The sequence below is a fragment of the Rana temporaria genome, chromosome 5 (assembly GCF_905171775.1).
Source record: "Rana temporaria chromosome 5, aRanTem1.1, whole genome shotgun sequence".
In the NCBI taxonomy this organism is placed as follows: domain Eukaryota; kingdom Metazoa; phylum Chordata; class Amphibia; order Anura; family Ranidae; genus Rana; species Rana temporaria.
Genome location: NC_053493.1, coordinates 62964762 through 62984279, shown reverse-complemented (window position 1 = coordinate 62984279; position 19518 = coordinate 62964762). Strand labels below are relative to the sequence as shown.

The 19518-nt window shown below is 43.9% G+C and overlaps 1 protein-coding gene across 2 annotated transcripts in view; it reads left to right on the top strand.

The window, feature by feature from the left end:
- Nucleotides 1–19518, top strand: part of CUL2 (cullin 2) — a 144998-nt gene that overhangs the window by 70052 nt on the left and 55428 nt on the right. For both annotated transcript variants that reach the window (XM_040352654.1, XM_040352653.1), the window contains exons 11-14: nucleotides 3119–3226; nucleotides 7621–7680; nucleotides 11257–11385; nucleotides 19269–19355. In XM_040352654.1, coding sequence (XP_040208588.1) covers nucleotides 3119–3226; nucleotides 7621–7680; nucleotides 11257–11385; nucleotides 19269–19355 — 384 coding nt within the window. The remainder of the gene's footprint in view (nucleotides 1–3118; nucleotides 3227–7620; nucleotides 7681–11256; nucleotides 11386–19268; nucleotides 19356–19518) is intronic.

The window sequence follows — 19518 nt, the reverse complement described above, 5'->3', positions numbered from 1 at the left end:
TCTCCAAACATTCTACACAAAGGGCCAGTTTACTGTCCTTCAGATTTTAGAGGGGCCGGACTTTGGCCATTGGGAGAAGATAATGCATCAGGATTGGTGGTCGGTGGGAGTAAAGGAATACATGGCACCCCTGAGGTCAGGAGGAGGAAGAAGAGTGCCCCTATATTGGAATTAGTGGGAGAAATGGCGCCTCATCGTTGGCATCATTAGAAGAACTCATAGCCTATAGTTGTCAGTGGGAGAAATGGTTCCCCATCATTGGTGGCAGTAGAAGGAATAGTGCCCCATCATTGGTGGCAGTAGAAGGAATAGTGCCCCATCATTGGTTTCAGAGGGAGGAATTATGCCTCGCTGTTGGTGTCAGTGGAAGCAATAGTGTGGGCCACAGTTTGGAGACCACTAAGCTAAAGAAGCTCCTTGAATAAACCACCAAACACCTTCAAAATTACAGGAACACGTCCACTTATATGTGAGTAAATGACCTGGACAAATTAGAACTCTTAGGCCTCGTACACACGGGCAAACATGTACGATGAAAACGGTCCGCCGGACCGTTTTCAGCGTACATGCCCGCTTGGAGATTTCTGTATGATGGCTGTACACACCATCATACAGAAATCCACGTGTACACGATACGCGGTGACGAGGCCGCGCCGCGACGATGACGCAGTGACGTGCGCGGCCCTGGAAGTTCAATGCTTCCACGCATGCGTCGAAGTCATTCGACGCATGCGAGGGATGGCGGCCGCTCGGACATGTACGGTAGGTCTGTACAGACGACCGAACATGTCCGACGGGCAGGATTCCAGCGGGCATGTTTCTAAGCAAGTTTAGAAACATTTGCCCGCTCGAAAACTGTCTGACGGGCAAATGTACGCTGGAATCCTGTCCGCTCGGCTGTACAGACGACCGAACATGTCTGCTGAAACTGGTCCGCGGACCAGTTTCAGCAGACATTGTTCGGTCGTGTGTACGGGGCCTTAGCCCAAATTGTTAATTTCCCATCTTGTGTGTTTTTTTTTTTTTTTTCTTTCTTTCTTTCCTGATTCTACTTGTGTTACTGTGCTGGATCTTTGTCTTCATACCCCAATACCAAATTCTCTGGCAATGTCGCTTGCATATTGTTAGATTTGTTTAACCACTTAACCCCCCAGGCCTATTTTTTGGAATTGTTTGTTTACATGTAAACAAAATCAGTTTATTTTGCTAGAAAATTTCTTGGCACCCCCAAAATAGATAGATAGAGATATATATATATATATATCTATCACACACACACACACATATATATATATCACACAAACGCACACAGTGGGTACGGAAAGTATTCAGACCCCCTTACATTTTCACTCTGTTATATTGCAGCCATTTGCTAAAATCATTTAAGTTCATTTTTTTCCTCATGAATGTACACACAGCATCCCACATTGACAGAAAAACACAGAATTGTTGACATTTTTGCAGATTTATTAAAAAAGAAAAACTGAAATATCACATAGTCCTAAGTATTCGTCCCCTTTGCTCAGTATTTAGTAGAAGCACCCTTTTGATCTAATACAGCCATGAGTCTTTTTGGGAAAGATGCAACAAGTTTTTCACACATAGATTTGGGGATCCTCTGCCATTCCTCCTTGCAGATCCTCTCCAGTTCAGGTTGGATGGTAAACGTTGGTGGACGGCCATTTTTAGGTCTCTCCAGAGATGCTCAATTGGGTTTAAGTCAGGACTCTGGCTGGGCCATTCAAGAACAGTCAGAGTTGTTGTGAAGCCACTCCTTTGTTATTTTAGCTGTGTGCTTAGGGTCATTGTCTTGTTGGAAGGTAAACCTTCGGCCCAGTCTGAGGTCCTGAGCACTCTGGAGAAGGTTTTCGTCCAGGATATCCCTGTACTTCATCTTTCCCTCGATTGTAACCAGTCGTCCTGTCCCTGCAGCTGACCCCCCCACCCACTGCATGATGCCAACGCCAACATTCTTCACTGTTGGGACTGTATTGGACAGGTGGTGAGCAGTGCCTGGTTTTCTCCACACATAACGCGTAGAATTAAGGCCAAAAAGTTCTATCTAGGTCTCATCAGACCAAAGAATCTTATTTCTCACCATCTTGGAGTCCTTCAGGTGTTTTTTTTTTTTTTTTTTTAGCAAACTCCATGCGGGCTTTCATGTGTCTTGCACTGAGGAGAAGCTTCCGTCGGGCCACTCTGCCATAAAGCCCCGTCTGGTGGAGGGCTGCAGTAAAGGTTGACTTTCTACAACTTTCTCCCATCTCCCGACTGCATCTCTGGAGCTCAGCCACAGTGATCTTTGGGTTCTTCTTTACCTCTCACCAAGTCTGTTCTCCCCCAATAGCTCAGTTTGGCCGGATGGCCAGCTCTAGGAAGGGTTCTGGTTCTGGTCATACCAAATGTCTTCAATTTAAGGATGATGGAGGCCACTCTGCTATTTGGAACCTTAAGTGCAGCAGAATTTTTTTGTAACCTTGGCTGGATCTGTGCCTTGCCACAATTCTGTCTCTCAGCTCTTCAGGCAGTTCCTTTGACCTCATGATTCTCATTTGCTCTGACATGCACTGTGAGCTGTAAGATCTTATATAGACAGGTGTGTGTGGCTTTCCTAATCCAGTCCAATCAGTATAATCAAACACGGCTGGACTCAAATGAAGGTGTATAACCATCTCAAGGATGATCAGAAGAAATGGACAGCACCTGAGTTAAATATGAGTGTCACAGCTTAGGACCATGTGATATTTCAGTTTTTATTGTTTTAATAAATCTGCAAAATGGGATGCTGTGTGTACATTAATGAGGAAAAAATGAACTTAAATGATTTTAGCAAATGGCTGCAACATAACAGAGTGACAAATTTAATGGGGTCTGAAAACGTTCCGTACCCACTGTGTGTGTGTGTGTGTGTGTATGTGTATATGTATATATATATATATATATATATATATATATATATATATATATATATATATATATATATATATATATATATATATATATATATAATATATTAGTGTGTGTGTGTGTGTGTGTGTGTAAAATTTTATTTTTTAAAAGACTGTCCTGTCTTTGAACACCTAACCACTTATTCTGTGCTTCTCTAATATTTTTTTAGATGCCAACCCTATTTGTGGAATCCGTCTTAGAAGTCCACAGTAAATTTGTTCAGCTTGTCAACACTGTTTTAAATGGAGATCAACATTTTATGAGTGCACTAGACAAGGTAAGCTGAAAACCAGAAATCTTTCTCTTAAATGTAAAGGGAAATCTGCTGTGTGTGTATTGCTGTACTTACAATGAAATAATATCCCCTATTACCAATATTGTGACATATAATATCCTATTGGCATATTCTACCAAATGTTCCTTGAAACCTGCACTTAAGGCTGGTACTCACTGGATATCGATGAGTTCAACAGAAACCGGCCAACATTCGGCCAGTGTGTGCCTCAGCCTGTCTAATAGAAGCTGGTCTAATGTTCGGCTTCTGTCAAACGGTCATGCTGGAAAACCAGCCGCCGACCAGTGTGTTCTGGTGGGGGGTGGGGGAGGTACCCCTGTCAGAACACAGTAGCTCAATAGGGAGATTGCTGTACTAACATTGCATGGTTAGTAAAGCTTGCTCCTTGGGGTTTTAACGTTCAGATCGCTGGGCTGAATGGAAAAAGCTACCTGTGTACACCAGGCTTTAAAGTTGTTCTAAATACTAAACTTTTTTTTTTAACCTTAATACATTCCCTGCGTGAAGGTAAAGAATGTTTAGGTAACGTATCGCCCTCCCTCCTTCAATACTTAGGTGAAAGGGAATAGCCGCTCCAGGTGAGAGCCCAGACGAACATCCACCGTTGCAGACAACTCGGGTGCAGGCAATGCACTTAGCAAAGCAGGAACAAAGATTGTCTCTGGACAGTTGGACACTGAACAAATTGTAGCCTTTATTGAAAAAAGGACAGCACTACAAGTCACAGCAACGTAAAATAAAGCCCAACTTTGACGCGTTTCGCACTAACACTAGTGCTTAGTCATAGCTGACTATGACTAAGCACTAGTATTAGTGCGAAACGCGTCAGAAGTTGGGCTTTATTTTATTTTACATTGCTGTGACTTGTAGTGCTGTCCTTTTTTCAATAAAGGCTACAATATGTTCAGTGTGCAACTGTCCAGAGACAATCTTTGTTCCTCCCCTTCAATACTTACCTGAGCCCTCACTCAGTGCCAGCGTTGTGCGCATTTGTAGCGGCTCTCCCCACTTTCATAGGCTTTGTTGAGGCCATCGGTTAAATCCTGTAATGACGGAGCAGGGGGTGGGACTGAGCCACGCTGTCTGTATCTATGCAGGTAGCATGGCTTGGGATCGAGCCCACAGGTAGGTGTGACACAATAAAAAGTGGAGGAGCCAGCAGCGCCTGTGGGGAATCCAAGAAGAGGAGGATTAGGGCTTCTCTGTGGAATTGCACAGAGCAGGTAAGTATATCATATATTTAATTTTTTATTAAATTTTTTTCGAATTACTTTAAGCCCACACTGGGCTGCGGGAATGAAGCCGTGCGAGTTCAGCTTAACTCGCTCGATTTCACTCCCGCTTGTCAGTCCCGATTTCGACCACGATTTCAGCGACATCTGTGCGGGTTTCTGCACAGATGTCATTGTAAATCGCAGCCCGAAATCACAAATGGTAGTACAGAAACAACTTTTTTAAATCGGTACAACGCCGCAGACGTGGCATCGCATCGATTAGGACGGTGCCATTGACTGCAATTGCCGCCGATTTGACATGTCAAAACGCATGTCAAAATGCTCCAGTGTGAACCAGTGCTAAGACCTATTTTCCAACATGCCTAGAGTAATTTATTCATGTAGATGTTGTTTGTTTTTGCAGTAATTGTTTTTACAGACTTCACTTTTAGTGAAACCAAGCCTACACCCCTGCTCAGCACTTGCAAGAATAAAATATACGCATTTGTTAAGAAATCATCTTTTTTAATGTTGTTACAAGATTGTGCCACAGGAGGGCATCCAATAAACCTTCTGCAGTTGTGTCTGTCTTTTATGGGGACTAACTTTTAAATACATTTATTTGAGAATAGAGAAGATGACGCTACACTTGACTCAATGTAGTTCATGGTGGCTGAGCACTTCACAGCATGCATTGAGTGTTTGGTAAAAACTAGAGGCCTTTGTACTACCTGCAACTCATTTTAAAGCAATATCTAATCTGGTCACAATTATGCTTTATTTATCTAGATACTCTCTGATGTATATGAAGCCAAAGTGCACGGACACAACCCAATCAGAATGCATCCTTCATAGCTTTGATTTAAATAATATGAAACCTGATTGGCTGTTATAGGTTATATACCAGCTAATTAGATTTCAATGGGTTTAAATGTTTTTTTTTTTTTTTTTTCATTTTATATTTAAAAAGGAGTTGTGGTACAGAGAGCCTAATTTTATTGCTCAGTAAGCATAAATCTAAACCATAAATAAATGAGAATCTTCAAAACAACGTGGCTCAGCCATGTCGCTCATTCCGAGTTCTGTAAAGAGAAAAGTACAGGGTCTGGCAGCCTTTGCGACTGTAGTTCTCCATTAACTACCACGGTGCTGTTGAGTGCTGTGATAGTTCATTGACATTTTATGTTAATGTGTAACTGCTTGGCTGTACAATGTGTGGCCCAACAACTTGTACAGTCTGCAAGAGCTCTGCCTAGCACCCACAATCTGCTGATCTTTCCAGGCTCCCAATAAAAAAATAAAATGCACATTTTTTTTTTTTTTACCTACAAAAATGTGCATTTATTTAATTTTTTAAAAAGGTGAACTTATCCTTTTTTATTTGCCAGTGGACATTAATGGTCCTTGCCTAATCTGGTCCATTACAGTTGGGTGTTTGTAGGTGATTGTATGTTGGTGGACTCCCTTTTTACCTGTGCAGACACCCTGGCCAACCAGTCTAAAGGAAGGGATTTATCGCCCAGGTTCGATTTTCCTGTCTTATCACTGCTGTTTGCCTAGAGCTTTAGTGCCTAACTTGCTGCCCTTTGGTACTTCTAGTACAGCCCTCAAGGCACTGCAGATGACCTTGGGTTTTTTTTTTTCACTGCTCTTAGGCCAATGAAAAAAAAAATATTCTTTAAGCCAGGTTCCCACATATGTGCGGACACGGGATCGTGCCTGGGGTCCGGTGTGTCCCTGTTCATCGGTTCAGGTGTGAATCAGGTACAAATGTTTGCCTGAATTCGCACATGAATAAGATGAAAAAAATGCACAGGACCCTTCTTTAATGCTGCCCCAGACCTGTGTGAACCGGCTCAATTGAGAGCCGATCACACTAGCCTGTAATGGGAATTTAATGCGGAGAAACCCACATCCAATTGATATATATGTGAAACCTAGCCTTAGCCTGGCTTCTAGTAATTAAATTACTTTTATTTATTTCACGTTATCTAATCTTTGTGTTGTGCCCATTCGTTTTTTCTTCTTTTTTTTTTTTTAACTTTACTTTAAACTTTTTTTTTTTAATTTCTTGTGTTGAGAAAATATCAATTTTGGCACAGATGTGGGCCCATTGATTTGTAAAGGGGCTATAATAGTGATCTCTATCAGTCTCCTGTAATCCAGTCTGACGGTCTCCTGAACAATGTCTTCAGTCTCTAGTAACTCTTATGGCGCGTACACACGACCGTTTTTCATGATGTGAAAAATGACATTTTTTTAAATTGGTTATTAAAAACGACCGTGTGGGGGCCCCAGAGCATTTTTCTCGACATGAAAAATGGCCATTAAAAATGTAGAACATGCTCTAATTTTTCTCGTCTTTTTTCACGTCGTGAAAAACGGTCGTGTGTAGGCTTTAATGACGGGGAAAAAATGCGCATGCTCAGAAGCAAGTTATGAGACGGGAGCACTCGTTCTGGTAAAACTAGCATTTGTAGTGGAGATAGCACATTCATCACGCTGTAACAGACTGAAAAGCACGAGGACTGAAAAGCGCGAATCGTCTCTCACCAAACTTTTACTAACACGAGCATCAGCAAAAGCAGCCCAAAGGGTGGCGCCATCCGAATGGAACTTCCCTTTTTATAGTGTTGTCGGACGTGTTGTACGTCACCGCGCTTTGCTCGAGCATTTTTTTTATTTAATTTTTCACGATCGTGTGTATGCAAGGCAGGCTTGAAAAGAATCACGTTGAGAAAAATTTATTTTTATTCCATGACATTAAAAACGGTCGTGTGTACGCGGCATAATGGCATGTTCACAATTTCTTATAATCTCCTGTAGCATCCTAGGACCATCTCTAGTAGCATACCTGCAGTTTCTGATCATCTGTTGTATCTCTGCAGTTTCTGACAGCTTTCTATTGCTTCCATATGTGCAGCCCTTTAAAAATGTCAGTGGCTGCACTTGAGGGTCCCGTATAGAGATCAGATTGGTGCTGGGGTTGTCTGCTCAGTTTATAAGCTTGCATGCTCAGCCATAACAAATGTTAATGCTCATGTAATGTACCTCCTGGTTCTGCAGCGCTTTTGGGCCCATTTGCTTTTTTTATTGGTTGGGTAAGGACCGAACTAGAATTGTATTGGTGAGTTAGTTGACGATCTTGCTTTGTGTATACAGGCTCTTACGTGTGTTGTCAACTACCGAGAACCGAAATCCGTCTGCAAAGCACCTGAGCTGGTAGGTCACTCTGTGTCCGTGTGTTTGTTTTTAATACCTTTTTATTTCTTCAAACATTGTCTGTAACTGGAATTTGACAGGTTTGATTATGTACATGCTTCCAAACTCGGTCTAAGCAATTTGTCTAGCATAAAAGTTTTAACTTTACCCATAACTTGATAAAAATGTTATTTAGTAAAAAACATATCTTCCACATTAATAACTATGCTACCAAAATGAGTGTGTGCTGTAAATTGCCCCCAGCATTTGCCTGTCTCTTCTTGCTGGACGGGCTGCCATTTTGCTGAAGCCCAGAGCTCCTGAACAGCAGTAAATCTTTAAGCTGTCAGCAGATCGGCCTCTACAAATTTGGCACAGTGCCTAAAAATAGAGAACAACTGAGCATGTGCAGAGTAGGATGAGACAGTGAATTACTGGATTTTAAACAGTATAGATACTTATTTTTATTGTTTTGCATACCGTATTTATCGGGGTATTGCGCGCTCCGGCGTATAGCGTGCACCCCTAAAGTGGACCCGCATTCCTGTAAAAAAAATTTTTTAGTACTTACAGTTTTGGTGTCTTGCGCGGCGGCCTCGTCAGGTTCGGTGGTGTCCTCCTCGTTGGGTCCGGCGTCCTTCTGCGGTGTCCTCCCCGCTCGATCCCCGCTTCCCGCGCTGAATTTAAACCACTGCGCCAGCATATACCGAGCACAGTACACTCGGGTAGGCTCGTCTCCTCTCGCGGTCACGTCCTGTGTGTCCAGGACGTGACCGCAAGAGGAGCCGAGCCTGCACGACTATACCCGAGTGTACTGCGCTCGGTATATGCCGGCGCAGTGGTTCAAACTCGGTGCGGGTATCGGCGTATATCGCGCACCCACGATTTTGCCCTGATTTTCAGGGCAAAAAAGTGCGTGGTATACGCCGATAAATACGGTAACTATACCTGCAAAAGGTGCCAGCCTGAAATCATCTAGGAGGACTTAAATTTCTGACTAATGTTTCACTTTAAAGTAAACCTATCGCAAGCCTATAAAAAGCAAATTGAGCAAATGATGGAAAAACCTTATATAGCAGAAATCAAAGATCTAGATCACTGACGGTATTGCCAAAGCTGAACTCTAGTAAAAACTATTTTGCGCACATCGGACCAATCGCATAAGTTATCCCTTGCAAAAATCCTCCCTACAGTGATGCAGGATACTTCCCACAGTGGTGATGTTCCGGTACTATGGGTGTAAAAAGCTGTGATTGTGAAGGGCTTACACTTTTTGCACTCTCCCCTCATCAGTTCACAAAAAAACTGCTATATTCTGAAGAGACTGCAAGGCGTTGACTGGAGGCGGGGCAGATAGATGACGGGATCCCCCTTGTCTGCTTACAGAATGCAGGACTTCTGTGAATGGGCAAAGAGAACAGGAAAGGGAAAGGAACGTCTCGTTCAGTCACAGCCGCTGCTTCAGAACTTCCAGTGCTGGAAGATCAACACTGTGGGGAGTAACTAGTGTCACAGGAGGGAGGAAGAGGACTTTGATTTCAGTTCACAGGAAGTGAGGACGCTACATTTCTGGCGAGATAAACAGATATTTCCTGCATTTGCAAGTAATGTCCTGAAAATTAAAAAAAGAAAAAGTGGAACTGTTTGGGTATATCTTAACAATTAGTCAGCTAGATTAAAAAAAAGTTATACTTTATTACAAATTATGAGATAAAATTGGGGACAAAAATAATAATTTTGTAGTATGTAAATGACCTCCAGATAGACCCATATAATATAATTTGTTCTAAATATATGAGTGTTTTCTAATAAACCTATGGTCTAAGGAATGCATAGAGAATTGGCCCACTATTGGAACTGTAGATGGACCATCTTTGATTATTTACATTGCAAAACACCATTAAGCCCTGTACACATGTCAGGAGACATTTGGCAGTTCCAAAAAAAGTCTGTCATTCTGCCCGTGTGAATGTCGGTCTCTCTCCGTCAGAAGCCCGACGTGCATGCTGGAAAACCAACCAACTCCCGATCAGCGCTTTCAGCCAATGGCAGAGAATGCTGATCGGAGTGTTCTGGTGGGGAGGAATGTCCCTCTGTCAGAACGCAACAGCTCAGCGGGGGAGATCGCTAGACTTGCCTCCGACCGGACCTGACTTGCGAACTTGAACGAGGAAAAAAAGGAGACAGGAATAGTGTGTACCCGGCTTTATGCATTGTGATAACACTCATTCATTTTAAATTGCGCCTCCACAAAATACCTGCATTGCAGCAGACAGGGCTGGACTTCATCCAGACCGGCCCACTTTAATTTTAAGTGTCCCCCTTGCATCAGTGTCCCCCTTGCACCAGAGTGTCCCCCCCTCTCCCTCCCACATTTACTCATTCACAGCTCTCCAGTCATGTGATAAGTGACAAGTGATAAGGGGAGAGAGAAAGGAAAGTCTGCCGGCTGTCTATCTCCCCCTATAGGGCGGGAGGGAGCAGAAAGGCTAATACTCCAGCAAGTGACGGCTGCTGCTTCTCTTGACAGGAGTGAAATCGTGATTACTCACTGTCAGTCAGAGGACTGAACCTGACCGGCCCACTGAGCCATCGGCCCACCGGGAAACTCCAGGTAGTCCCAATGGCCAGTGCGTGCCTGGCAGCAGAACACAGGGGGTGTGTTTTGGAATAGCCTGCCAGTACCAGTAATCCTAACTGAAGCAGAAGGGTTCCTCGATTACCAACAAAGAAGACTCTGGTGTGCTGCAGAAACATAGCAATGCTTGGATGAAGAACTGAATGACTGAGCAGGTTGAATGTTCTCTGTGTGCATTTCAAGCCTAACAAAGAAGGATGAGAACCCCCTTTTATCGTCTGTTTCCTTATTGGGGAGATTTCCTATTATTTCATATCGTGTCTAGAAATTTTGGGAAATCCCTCCAGTGGTGATGCAGAGAACTACACATTTTTAGTAGATTGGAGAAGAATTAGAACTTCAGATATGATTTTGTTTTTTGCTCTCTCTGCTTTCCCGTCCTGGTGACTGTCGTTCTGCCCATTTTTTTTTACTGGTGTCACTGAGACAGGAAGTGAAGGGAAATGTTCCCAAAGGAATTTCAGACAGAAATAAAAACCTAACATTTTTTTTAACTCTTCTCTATTCAAAACTATTTTAGCTAGAGTTGGGCTTTAATTTCCCATTTGGACTAGAGTGTACCTTGTAAGACCTAGAGATGCCTCTCTGATAAGAGACTGCCATGATGTAGAGAGCCTAAGGTTGGCTATACGTTGTACAATTTTCTTCTACAGTTCTCCTTTAGATTTATCAAAATCATATAATATGACGTCAAATCTAAACACTTCCAATTTGTATGCAATCAGACAAGCCCTTGCACTACATAGTTGAAGGTAATGCTAAAGAAAATTGCATAATGTATGACCAGCTTTAGAGAGAGTGTTTAAGGTGTACTCTGTTTGCAGGTGTGATTTGACTGGTTAGCCCTGTAGTATTACATTTCCACAATTGGCTGTTACACAATCCTTTCAGAAATGGTGTAAGATTCACGTCTCGCAAGACCTGCTCACATGCATCTCTGTTTTTCCTAATCCACACAGCTGGCCAAGTACTGTGACAACATGCTAAAAAAATCAGCCAAGGGAATGACGGAGAACGAAGTGGAGGACAAGTTAACGAGTTTTATTACTGTGTTCAAGTACATCGATGATAAAGATGTTTTCCAAAAGGTATGTTTATTTGGGTAATACACTGGCATTGGCCTAAGAAGAAAAATACTCGCCTATGTGGCTGCAGCATTGGTGTGATGCTGCCATTGTCTGCTGCTGGCTCCAAGCCTAGGAACTGAGCAATCACCTGATTGCTGATGGCTCAGTTCTTGGACTTCAGTGAGTGCCAATTACCAGCTTTCTGCTTCTTCCCCTCCAGCGCTCACTGGAGTGCCAGGCTGTGGAGGAGACGAGAGTCGCTGGCTCAGGATCTCGGAGGCGAGTGCGTTTTTAAACCATTCTTGCCCTACAGATACCAATGAGCTTTAAAATTCCATAGGGAGATGTCAAGAGTGATTATGCTAATCTAATCGTTGGCTATAGTCCAATACAAAGTGTGGCACTCTGGGTTAGCGATGAAGGGGCAGAGAGCTGGTGACTGACAGTGATCACTCTCTGAAGCCCAACTGAGCGATTATCGGTGACGTGATCGATCGGTTCTCAGGCTTAAAGCTGGCGGGGGGACAGCAGACCCCTGTCGGCCTAAGCCTGAGAACTGACCTATCACGTCACCGCTAATCGCTCAGTTGGGCTTCAGAGAGCGATGACGGTCAGTCACCAGCTCTCTGCCCCTTCAGCGCGAACACGGAAGGGCGGGAGGGGCTGGCTCAGGCTTACAGTGGTGCACTGAGCCAGTCGGGCATCAGGGCAGATCCTGACATTATTGGTGGGATCCCTGCAAAGTCTGGACCGACTTTGTGATGTCAGACAACAGTGGGGTTTAGCCCTCTGTTCTCAAATCTGGGTCACAGGATCAAGAATAAAGAAAAGTATGACCAAAAAAAGCTTTGGACATCCATCTCTTTTAATAACGCACAGTTTGTTTATTAACTGGCCTCATAAAATAACTCTTTGTATTGGTGTATAGTAGGGTTGTCCCGATACCACTTTTTTAGGACCGAGTACAAGTACCGATACTTTTTTTCATGTACTCGCCAATACCGATACTTTTTTTTTAAATGTGTCCCCAAATGCAGCCATGTCCCCCCACATATTGCAGCCATGTCCCCCCCACATATTGCAGCCATGTCCCCCCCACATATTGCAGCCATGTCCCCCCACATATTGCAGCCATGTCCCCCCACATATTGCAGCCATGTCCCCCCACATATTGCAGCCATGTCCCCCCACATATTGCAGCCATGTCCCCCCACATATTGCAGCCATGTCCCCCCACATATTGCAGCCATGTCCCCCCACATATTGCAGCCATGTCCCCCCACATATTGCAGCCATGTCCCCCCACATATTGCAGCCATGTCCCCCCACATATTGCAGCCATGTCCCCCCACATATTGCAGCCATGTCCCCCCACATATTGCAGCCATGTCCCCCCACATATTGCAGCCATGTCCCCCCACATATTGCAGCCATGTCCCCCCACATATTGCAGCCATGTCCCCCCACATATTGCAGCCATGTCCCCCCACATATTGCAGCCATGTCCCCCCACATATTGCAGCCATGTCCCCCCACATATTGCAGCCATGTCCCCCCACATATTGCAGCCATGTCCCCCCACATATTGCAGCCATGTCCCCCCACATATTGCAGCCATGTCCCCCCACATATTGCAGCCATGTCCCCCCACATATTGCAGCCATGTCCCCCCACATATTGCAGCCATGTCCCCCCACATATATCCAGCCATGTCCCCCCACATATATCCAGCCATGTCCCCCCACATATATCCAGCCATGTCCCCCCACATATATCCAGCCATGTCCCCCCACATATATCCAGCCATGTCCCCCCCCCACATATTGCAGCCATGTCCCCCCCCCACATATTGCAGCCATGTCCCCCCCCCACATATTGCAGCCATGTCCCCCCCCCACATATTGCAGCCATGTCCCCCCCCCCCCCACATATTGCAGCCATGTCCCCCCCCCCCCCACATATTGCAGCCATGTCCCCCCCCCCCACATATTGCAGCCATGTCCCCCCCCCCCACATATTGCAGCCATGTCCCCCCCCCCCCACATATTGCAGCCATGTCCCCCCCCCCCACATATTGCAGCCATGTCCCCCCCCCACATATTGCAGCCATGCCCCCCCCCCATATTGCAGCCATGTCCCCCCCCACATATTGCAGCCATGTCCCCCCCCCCACATATTGCAGCCATGTCCCCCCCCACATATTGCAGCCATGTCCCCCCCCACATATTGCAGCCATGTCCCCCCCCACATATTGCAGCCATGTCCCCCCCCACATATTGCAGCCATGTCCCCCCCCACATATTGCAGCCATGTCCCCCCCACATATTGCAGCCATGTCCCCCCCATATATTGCAGCCATGTCCCCCATACCTAGTAGATAACCACTTACCCCCCGGACCATATTGCTGCCCAAAGACCAGAGTACTTTTTGCGATTCGGGACTGCGTCGCTTTAACAGACAATTGCGCGGTCGTGCGACGTGGCTCCCAAACAAAATTGGCGTCCTTTTTTTCCCACAAATAGAGCTTTCTTTTGGTGGTATTTGATCACCTCTGCGGTTTTTATTTTTTGCGCTATAAACAAAAATAGAACGACAATTTTGAAAAAAATGAATATTTTTTACTTTTTGCTGTAATAAATATCCCCCAAAAATATATAAAAAAACATTTTTTTTCCTCAGTTTAGGCCGATACGTATTCTTCTACATATTTTTCGTAAAAAAAAATCGCAATAAGCGTTTATTGATTGGTTTGCGCAAAAGTTATAGCGTTTACAAAATAGGGGGTATTTTTATGGCATTTTTATTAATATTTTTTTTACTAGTAATGGCGGCGATCAGCGATTTTTTTTTTTGGTATTGCGACAATATGGCGGACACTTCGGACATTTTTGACACATTTTTGGGACCATTGGCATTTTTATAGCGATCAGTGCTATAAAAATGCATTAGATTACTATAAAAATGCCACTGGCAGTGAAGGGGTTAACACTAGGGGGCGGGGAAGGGGTTAAGTATGCCTGGGTGTGTTCTTACTGTGGGGGGGGGGGGGGGGTGGCCTCACTAGGGCAAACACTGATCCTCGGTTCATACATTGTATGAACCGAAGAAAAGCATTTCCCCTGCTGACAGGAACGAGAGCTGTGTGTTTACACACACAGCTCCCGTTCCCCGCTCTGTACCGAGCGATCGCGTGTGCCCGGCGGCGATCGCGCCCGCCGGGCACACGCACGGGAGTCGGGGGCGAGCGGGGGGCGCGTGCGCGCGCCTCCGGCGGCGCGCGTGCGCCCCTAGTGGCGGCTAAAAGGTAGGACGTCATAATACGTGATCTCGCCTAGGCGAGCCACCTTGTGGACGTATTATGACGGTGCGGCGACGGCAAGTAGATAATGATGCCGCTGCCGCATTAATCAGCGTGCGGGGAACATTACAGGCAACTTTCGTTTGAATAGCTGTCCATTCCTTGCCGCGCCGTGTATAGACACTCCCCCTTGCTCGGGATTGGACGGATCTGTCCAATCTCGAGCAAGGGGGAGTGTCTATACACGGCGCGGCAAGGAATAGACAGCTATTCAAACGAAAGTTGCCTGTAATGTTCCCCGCACTCTGATTAACGCGGCGGCTTTGCGGTATGGGGCGGGGGGGGGGGGGGCAAGTATTCTATTCAGGCATCGGGGGCATTTGCGGGAGTACAAGTACTCCCGCAAATACTCTGTATCGGTCCCGATACCGATACTGGTATTGGTATGAGGACAACCCTAGTCTATAGCCACTGATTAGATTAGCATAAGCACTCTTGACATTTTCCTATGGATTTTTTAAATCTGATTGGCATCTGTAGGGCAAGAATGGTTTAAAACACACTGATAAATATGGCATGGTGTAGCTGTCTCAGGTAAACAAATTGCTCTGATGCGCCAATTACCGTGCGTCAATGCAAGTGTGTATGCCAGATTTAAATACATTTCACAAACGCATTTGCTTGCCTGTCTATGTACCAAGTTTTTTATTTTTCCACCAGCAGAGGACACGCAGCGACCATTTGCATTTGAACATTTCCCTTTGTTCACCTGTCAAGTCATAAATTGCATTTTTCTATTGTTTTGCGCTGTGTAGGCTCTGTGCTTCTTCTGTACATTTTGCAATTGCCAAGCTGTGCCTCTGTGCTATGCTCAGTGTTATGTTCCTCAAAGTGAAGGCCCTTCCATATTAAGTGGACTTAAAGTGGTTGTAAAGCCACTATCATATTATCCTGCCATCCCCTCTGTTAAATAAGAATATGTGTTTTATAAAAAAAAATGCCGATTGCTACCTTAGTTTAAGAATAATGGGGGGAACTAATGCGCAAAAAAACACACTAACTAGAGCAATAGGTATTAATGACTAATAAAAGCTAAATAAAATTACACTAAGCAGCAGCCACGACAATACAGTGCTCACACACTGATAGAAATTGATAGATAAGAGGGGTAATGGCGCTTGCTAATGAGCAAAAAAGATAATTAATAAATATAATCTAAAATACTGCTTCAATCCTGAGCCAAGTAGGCCAAAAAAAGGGGGTGTATTACTCCTAATCAATCCAAACCCACCATCAATTAACGGGATGATGAGGGGAGTGATGTTTTTAATAATTATGAACCAATTGGTGGTATGTAAGCGTACCACCACCTGGCTACTACGAATAACTATAATCCAAGTATGTGTAAAAATAACAATTACAAAATTAATATATAAATATATAAAGCATAAAGTGGCAAACAAGAGCCAATAATGATTCAGGTGCAAAAAATTGTAGGTGACAACACGTGCAAATAAATATACATCTAAATATAAATATAAAAATATAAATAAAAAATAAAAGGAAGATGATGTGAGTTTCTGTGCACACTCCACACTCCAAGATATGTGCTTAGAATATGATAATAATCAAGTGTCCAAAATAGATCACAGTAAGGTTCTTCAATTAACAGTATTTTTCAAAGTGCCTAAAGGGGTCCAAAAAAAGTGCTTGACTCCACACAAGGTCCCACGGTGCATAACGTGCAGAACAAGTGCTCCGTTTCCCCAAGCCTCTCACCTCAGAAAGGCTTAAAAAAAGCTTATAGATCTCCAATACTGCTGGCTTAATAGCACAGCAGATCCCGTTTGTGATGGAAGACTCCAATCCCTCTGGTTAGTGATCCCCAGGTCCCAGCAACCAACTCTCAGGGTAGATGGCTCTCAATAAACAAATAAAAGCTCCATAGCGTGAAACTGATTAAATACATGTAATAAATAAAAGCAAATGCACTTACAGAAGGCTTGTAAACAAATAGCATGTAGCGTGTTAAAGCAGGGGTTCACCCTAAAACATTTTTCTAACATTACATGGTACTCACTCTCTACATTGACAGTATGCAGAATTATTTTTTTTGCTGTACATGCCTTCGTACAGCTATTTTCCCCCACGGCTTCCGGGTAGTGAATCCCACGGGACTGGGCGTTCCTATCCAGCAGGTGATTGACGTGATGAAAGAAGCCGAATGTCGGTGCGCAAGCGCCGACTCACCGTTCGGCTTCTTTCGGCAACTCGTAGCGCTCCTTATGCGACAGGGGGAGGTAGTTTTTGTCATTACGTCAATCACCTGCTGGATGTGAACGCCCATTCCCTTAGGATTCACTACCCGGAAGCCGGGGAAGAAAATAGCTGTACGAGGTATGTACAGCAAAAAAAAATCGGCATACTGTCAATGTAGAGTGTGAGCACCATGTAATGTTAAAAAATAGTTTTTAGGGTGAGCCTCCGCTTTAAGATGTCTCCACTCTCGGCCGCGAGCAGAGATGACGTCACCACCGGCTATGGAGCTTTTATTTGTTTGAGAGCCATCTACCCTGAGAGCTGGTTGCTGGGACCTGGGGATCACTAACCAGAGGGATTGGAGTCTTCCATCACAAACGGAATCTGCTGTGCTATTAAGCCAGCAGTTTTGGAGATCTATAGGCTTATTTTAAGCCTTTCTTGAGGTGAGAGGCTTGGGGAAACGGAGCACTTGTTCTGCATGTTATGCACCGTGGGACCTTGTGTGGAGTCGAGCACTTATGCACTTTGAAAAATACTGTTGATTGAAGCACCTTACTGTGATCTATTTTGTACACTTGATTATTATCATATTCTAAGCACATATCTTGGAGTGTGCACAGAAACTCACATCATCTTCCTTTTTATTTTTTTATTTATATGTATATTTATTTTCACGTGTTGTCACCTACAATTTTTTGCACCTGAATCATTATTGGCTCTTGTTTGCCACTTTATGCTTTTATATATTTATATATTAATTTTGTAATTATTTATTTTTACACATACTTGGATTTTTGTTATTCGTAGTAGCCAAATAGTGGTACTCTTACATACCACCAATTGGTTCATAATTATTAAAACATCACTCAGTGCACCCCCCCCCCCCTCATCATCCCGTTGATTAATGGTGGGTTTGGATTGATTAGGAGTGATACACCCCTTTTTTTTGGGCCTACTTGGATTAGGATTGAAGCAGTATTTTAGATTATATTTATAATTTTTTTTGCTCATTAGCAAGCGCCATTACCCCTCTTATCTATCAATACCTTAGTTTAAGAGCGTTTGCTGGTGCTCACGTGACTCCTTGGCTCTCTCCTCTCCTGGGCTGACGGCTCCAGCAGGAGGGGCTGAGAACTCCCACTGACGTCAGCTGGGAGGAGTCAGTCAAGGAGTCACGTGATTGACCGGAGACGATCTGAAAGGTAGTAATCGGCATCTTTTTTTTTTTTTTCCTTTTTTTTTTTTTTTTTTTTATTAAACGCATACTGTGTGGCACATGTCCTTATTTAACACAGGATGACATGATGTGGCACTAGTACTAGCTGACGGGAGGGGAGGGGGGGGGGAGAGCACAGAGGAGAGCTGTGGATGACAAAGGCACGTAAACTGACCACGGTGTCAGGGCTAAGCAGCCATGGTAAACCGTGGTCACTTTACAGGGGGAGGGCAGAACCAGGCAGGATCAGCCGGGTATTTCAGGTGATACAGGGGGCCAAATTACACAGCACAAGCACTGTGCTGCATAACATGCTTTAAGGCAACATGATGGTTTTGTTTTTAATTTTTGCTTTAAGAAAGGGTATAGTAAGTGCCATCAGCTTACATAATACACTATGTGCCAAAATGTTTAGGGACATCTATATGAGGTTATTGGCATACCATTCCAAACCCATTGGCAAAATTATGTAGTCCCTTCCTCACCATCCTTCTTTTTTTTTTTTGAGCTATAACAGCCTTCGCTGCTCTGATGGGGCTTTCCACAAATTTGGAGTGTGTCTATGTGAAGTTGTGCCCATTCAACCAAAAAAGAATTTGTGAGGTCAGGTACAAATCTTGTACAAGAACAGGCTTGTAATTAGTTCATACCAAAGGGGCTCATTAAAAATGAGATCTGAAGGGGTATCCACATTTAGTGAAGATCGCATGGATTTCCAACTTTCCTCTTGGCCTTGATTGCCAGCTTCTCCAAGATGGGTATTTTACCGACATGGGCATTTATCATATGTTTTATATTTTATGTAACCCCAGAGAAACAGTCAATTTTAGTTATCATTAAGTCATTGTTAAGCAATTGCAGCTCACGGTAATTGCGCAGAACTGTACGTACACAATCTCTTTAGTATGCCATTGTTCTGTCATCCATGTTTTCATTTTTTATGTTTTATTTCTTTAATAAAAGTATTATTATTACTGCTTGTGTTTAGATTCAAAGCAGCTTCATATATCGTTTGGAGCACTGGAGAGAAGGTTCTTTTTCTCATTATTCAATTGTAATTGTGAAAGCGGTGGTTATTGTCATCTACTCCGAAAATGTGTTTTCAGAGCTTTATATTTCTTTTTCAGTTCTACGCTAGAATGTTGGCAAAACGATTAATTCATGGCTTATCAATGTCGATGGACTCTGAAGAAACAATGATCAATAAATTAAAGGTAATTTCATAGTTTTGTATTTAGAATTTCTTTCCTTCCGATCTGAGTGGTACGCTGTAGTAGACTGCATGTTGCTGACAGTAAATTAGACATCAAATGACTGGATCATTGACTGATTCTTGGCTGTAGACTCAGCATTGCATTTGATTTACAACTTTTTCCC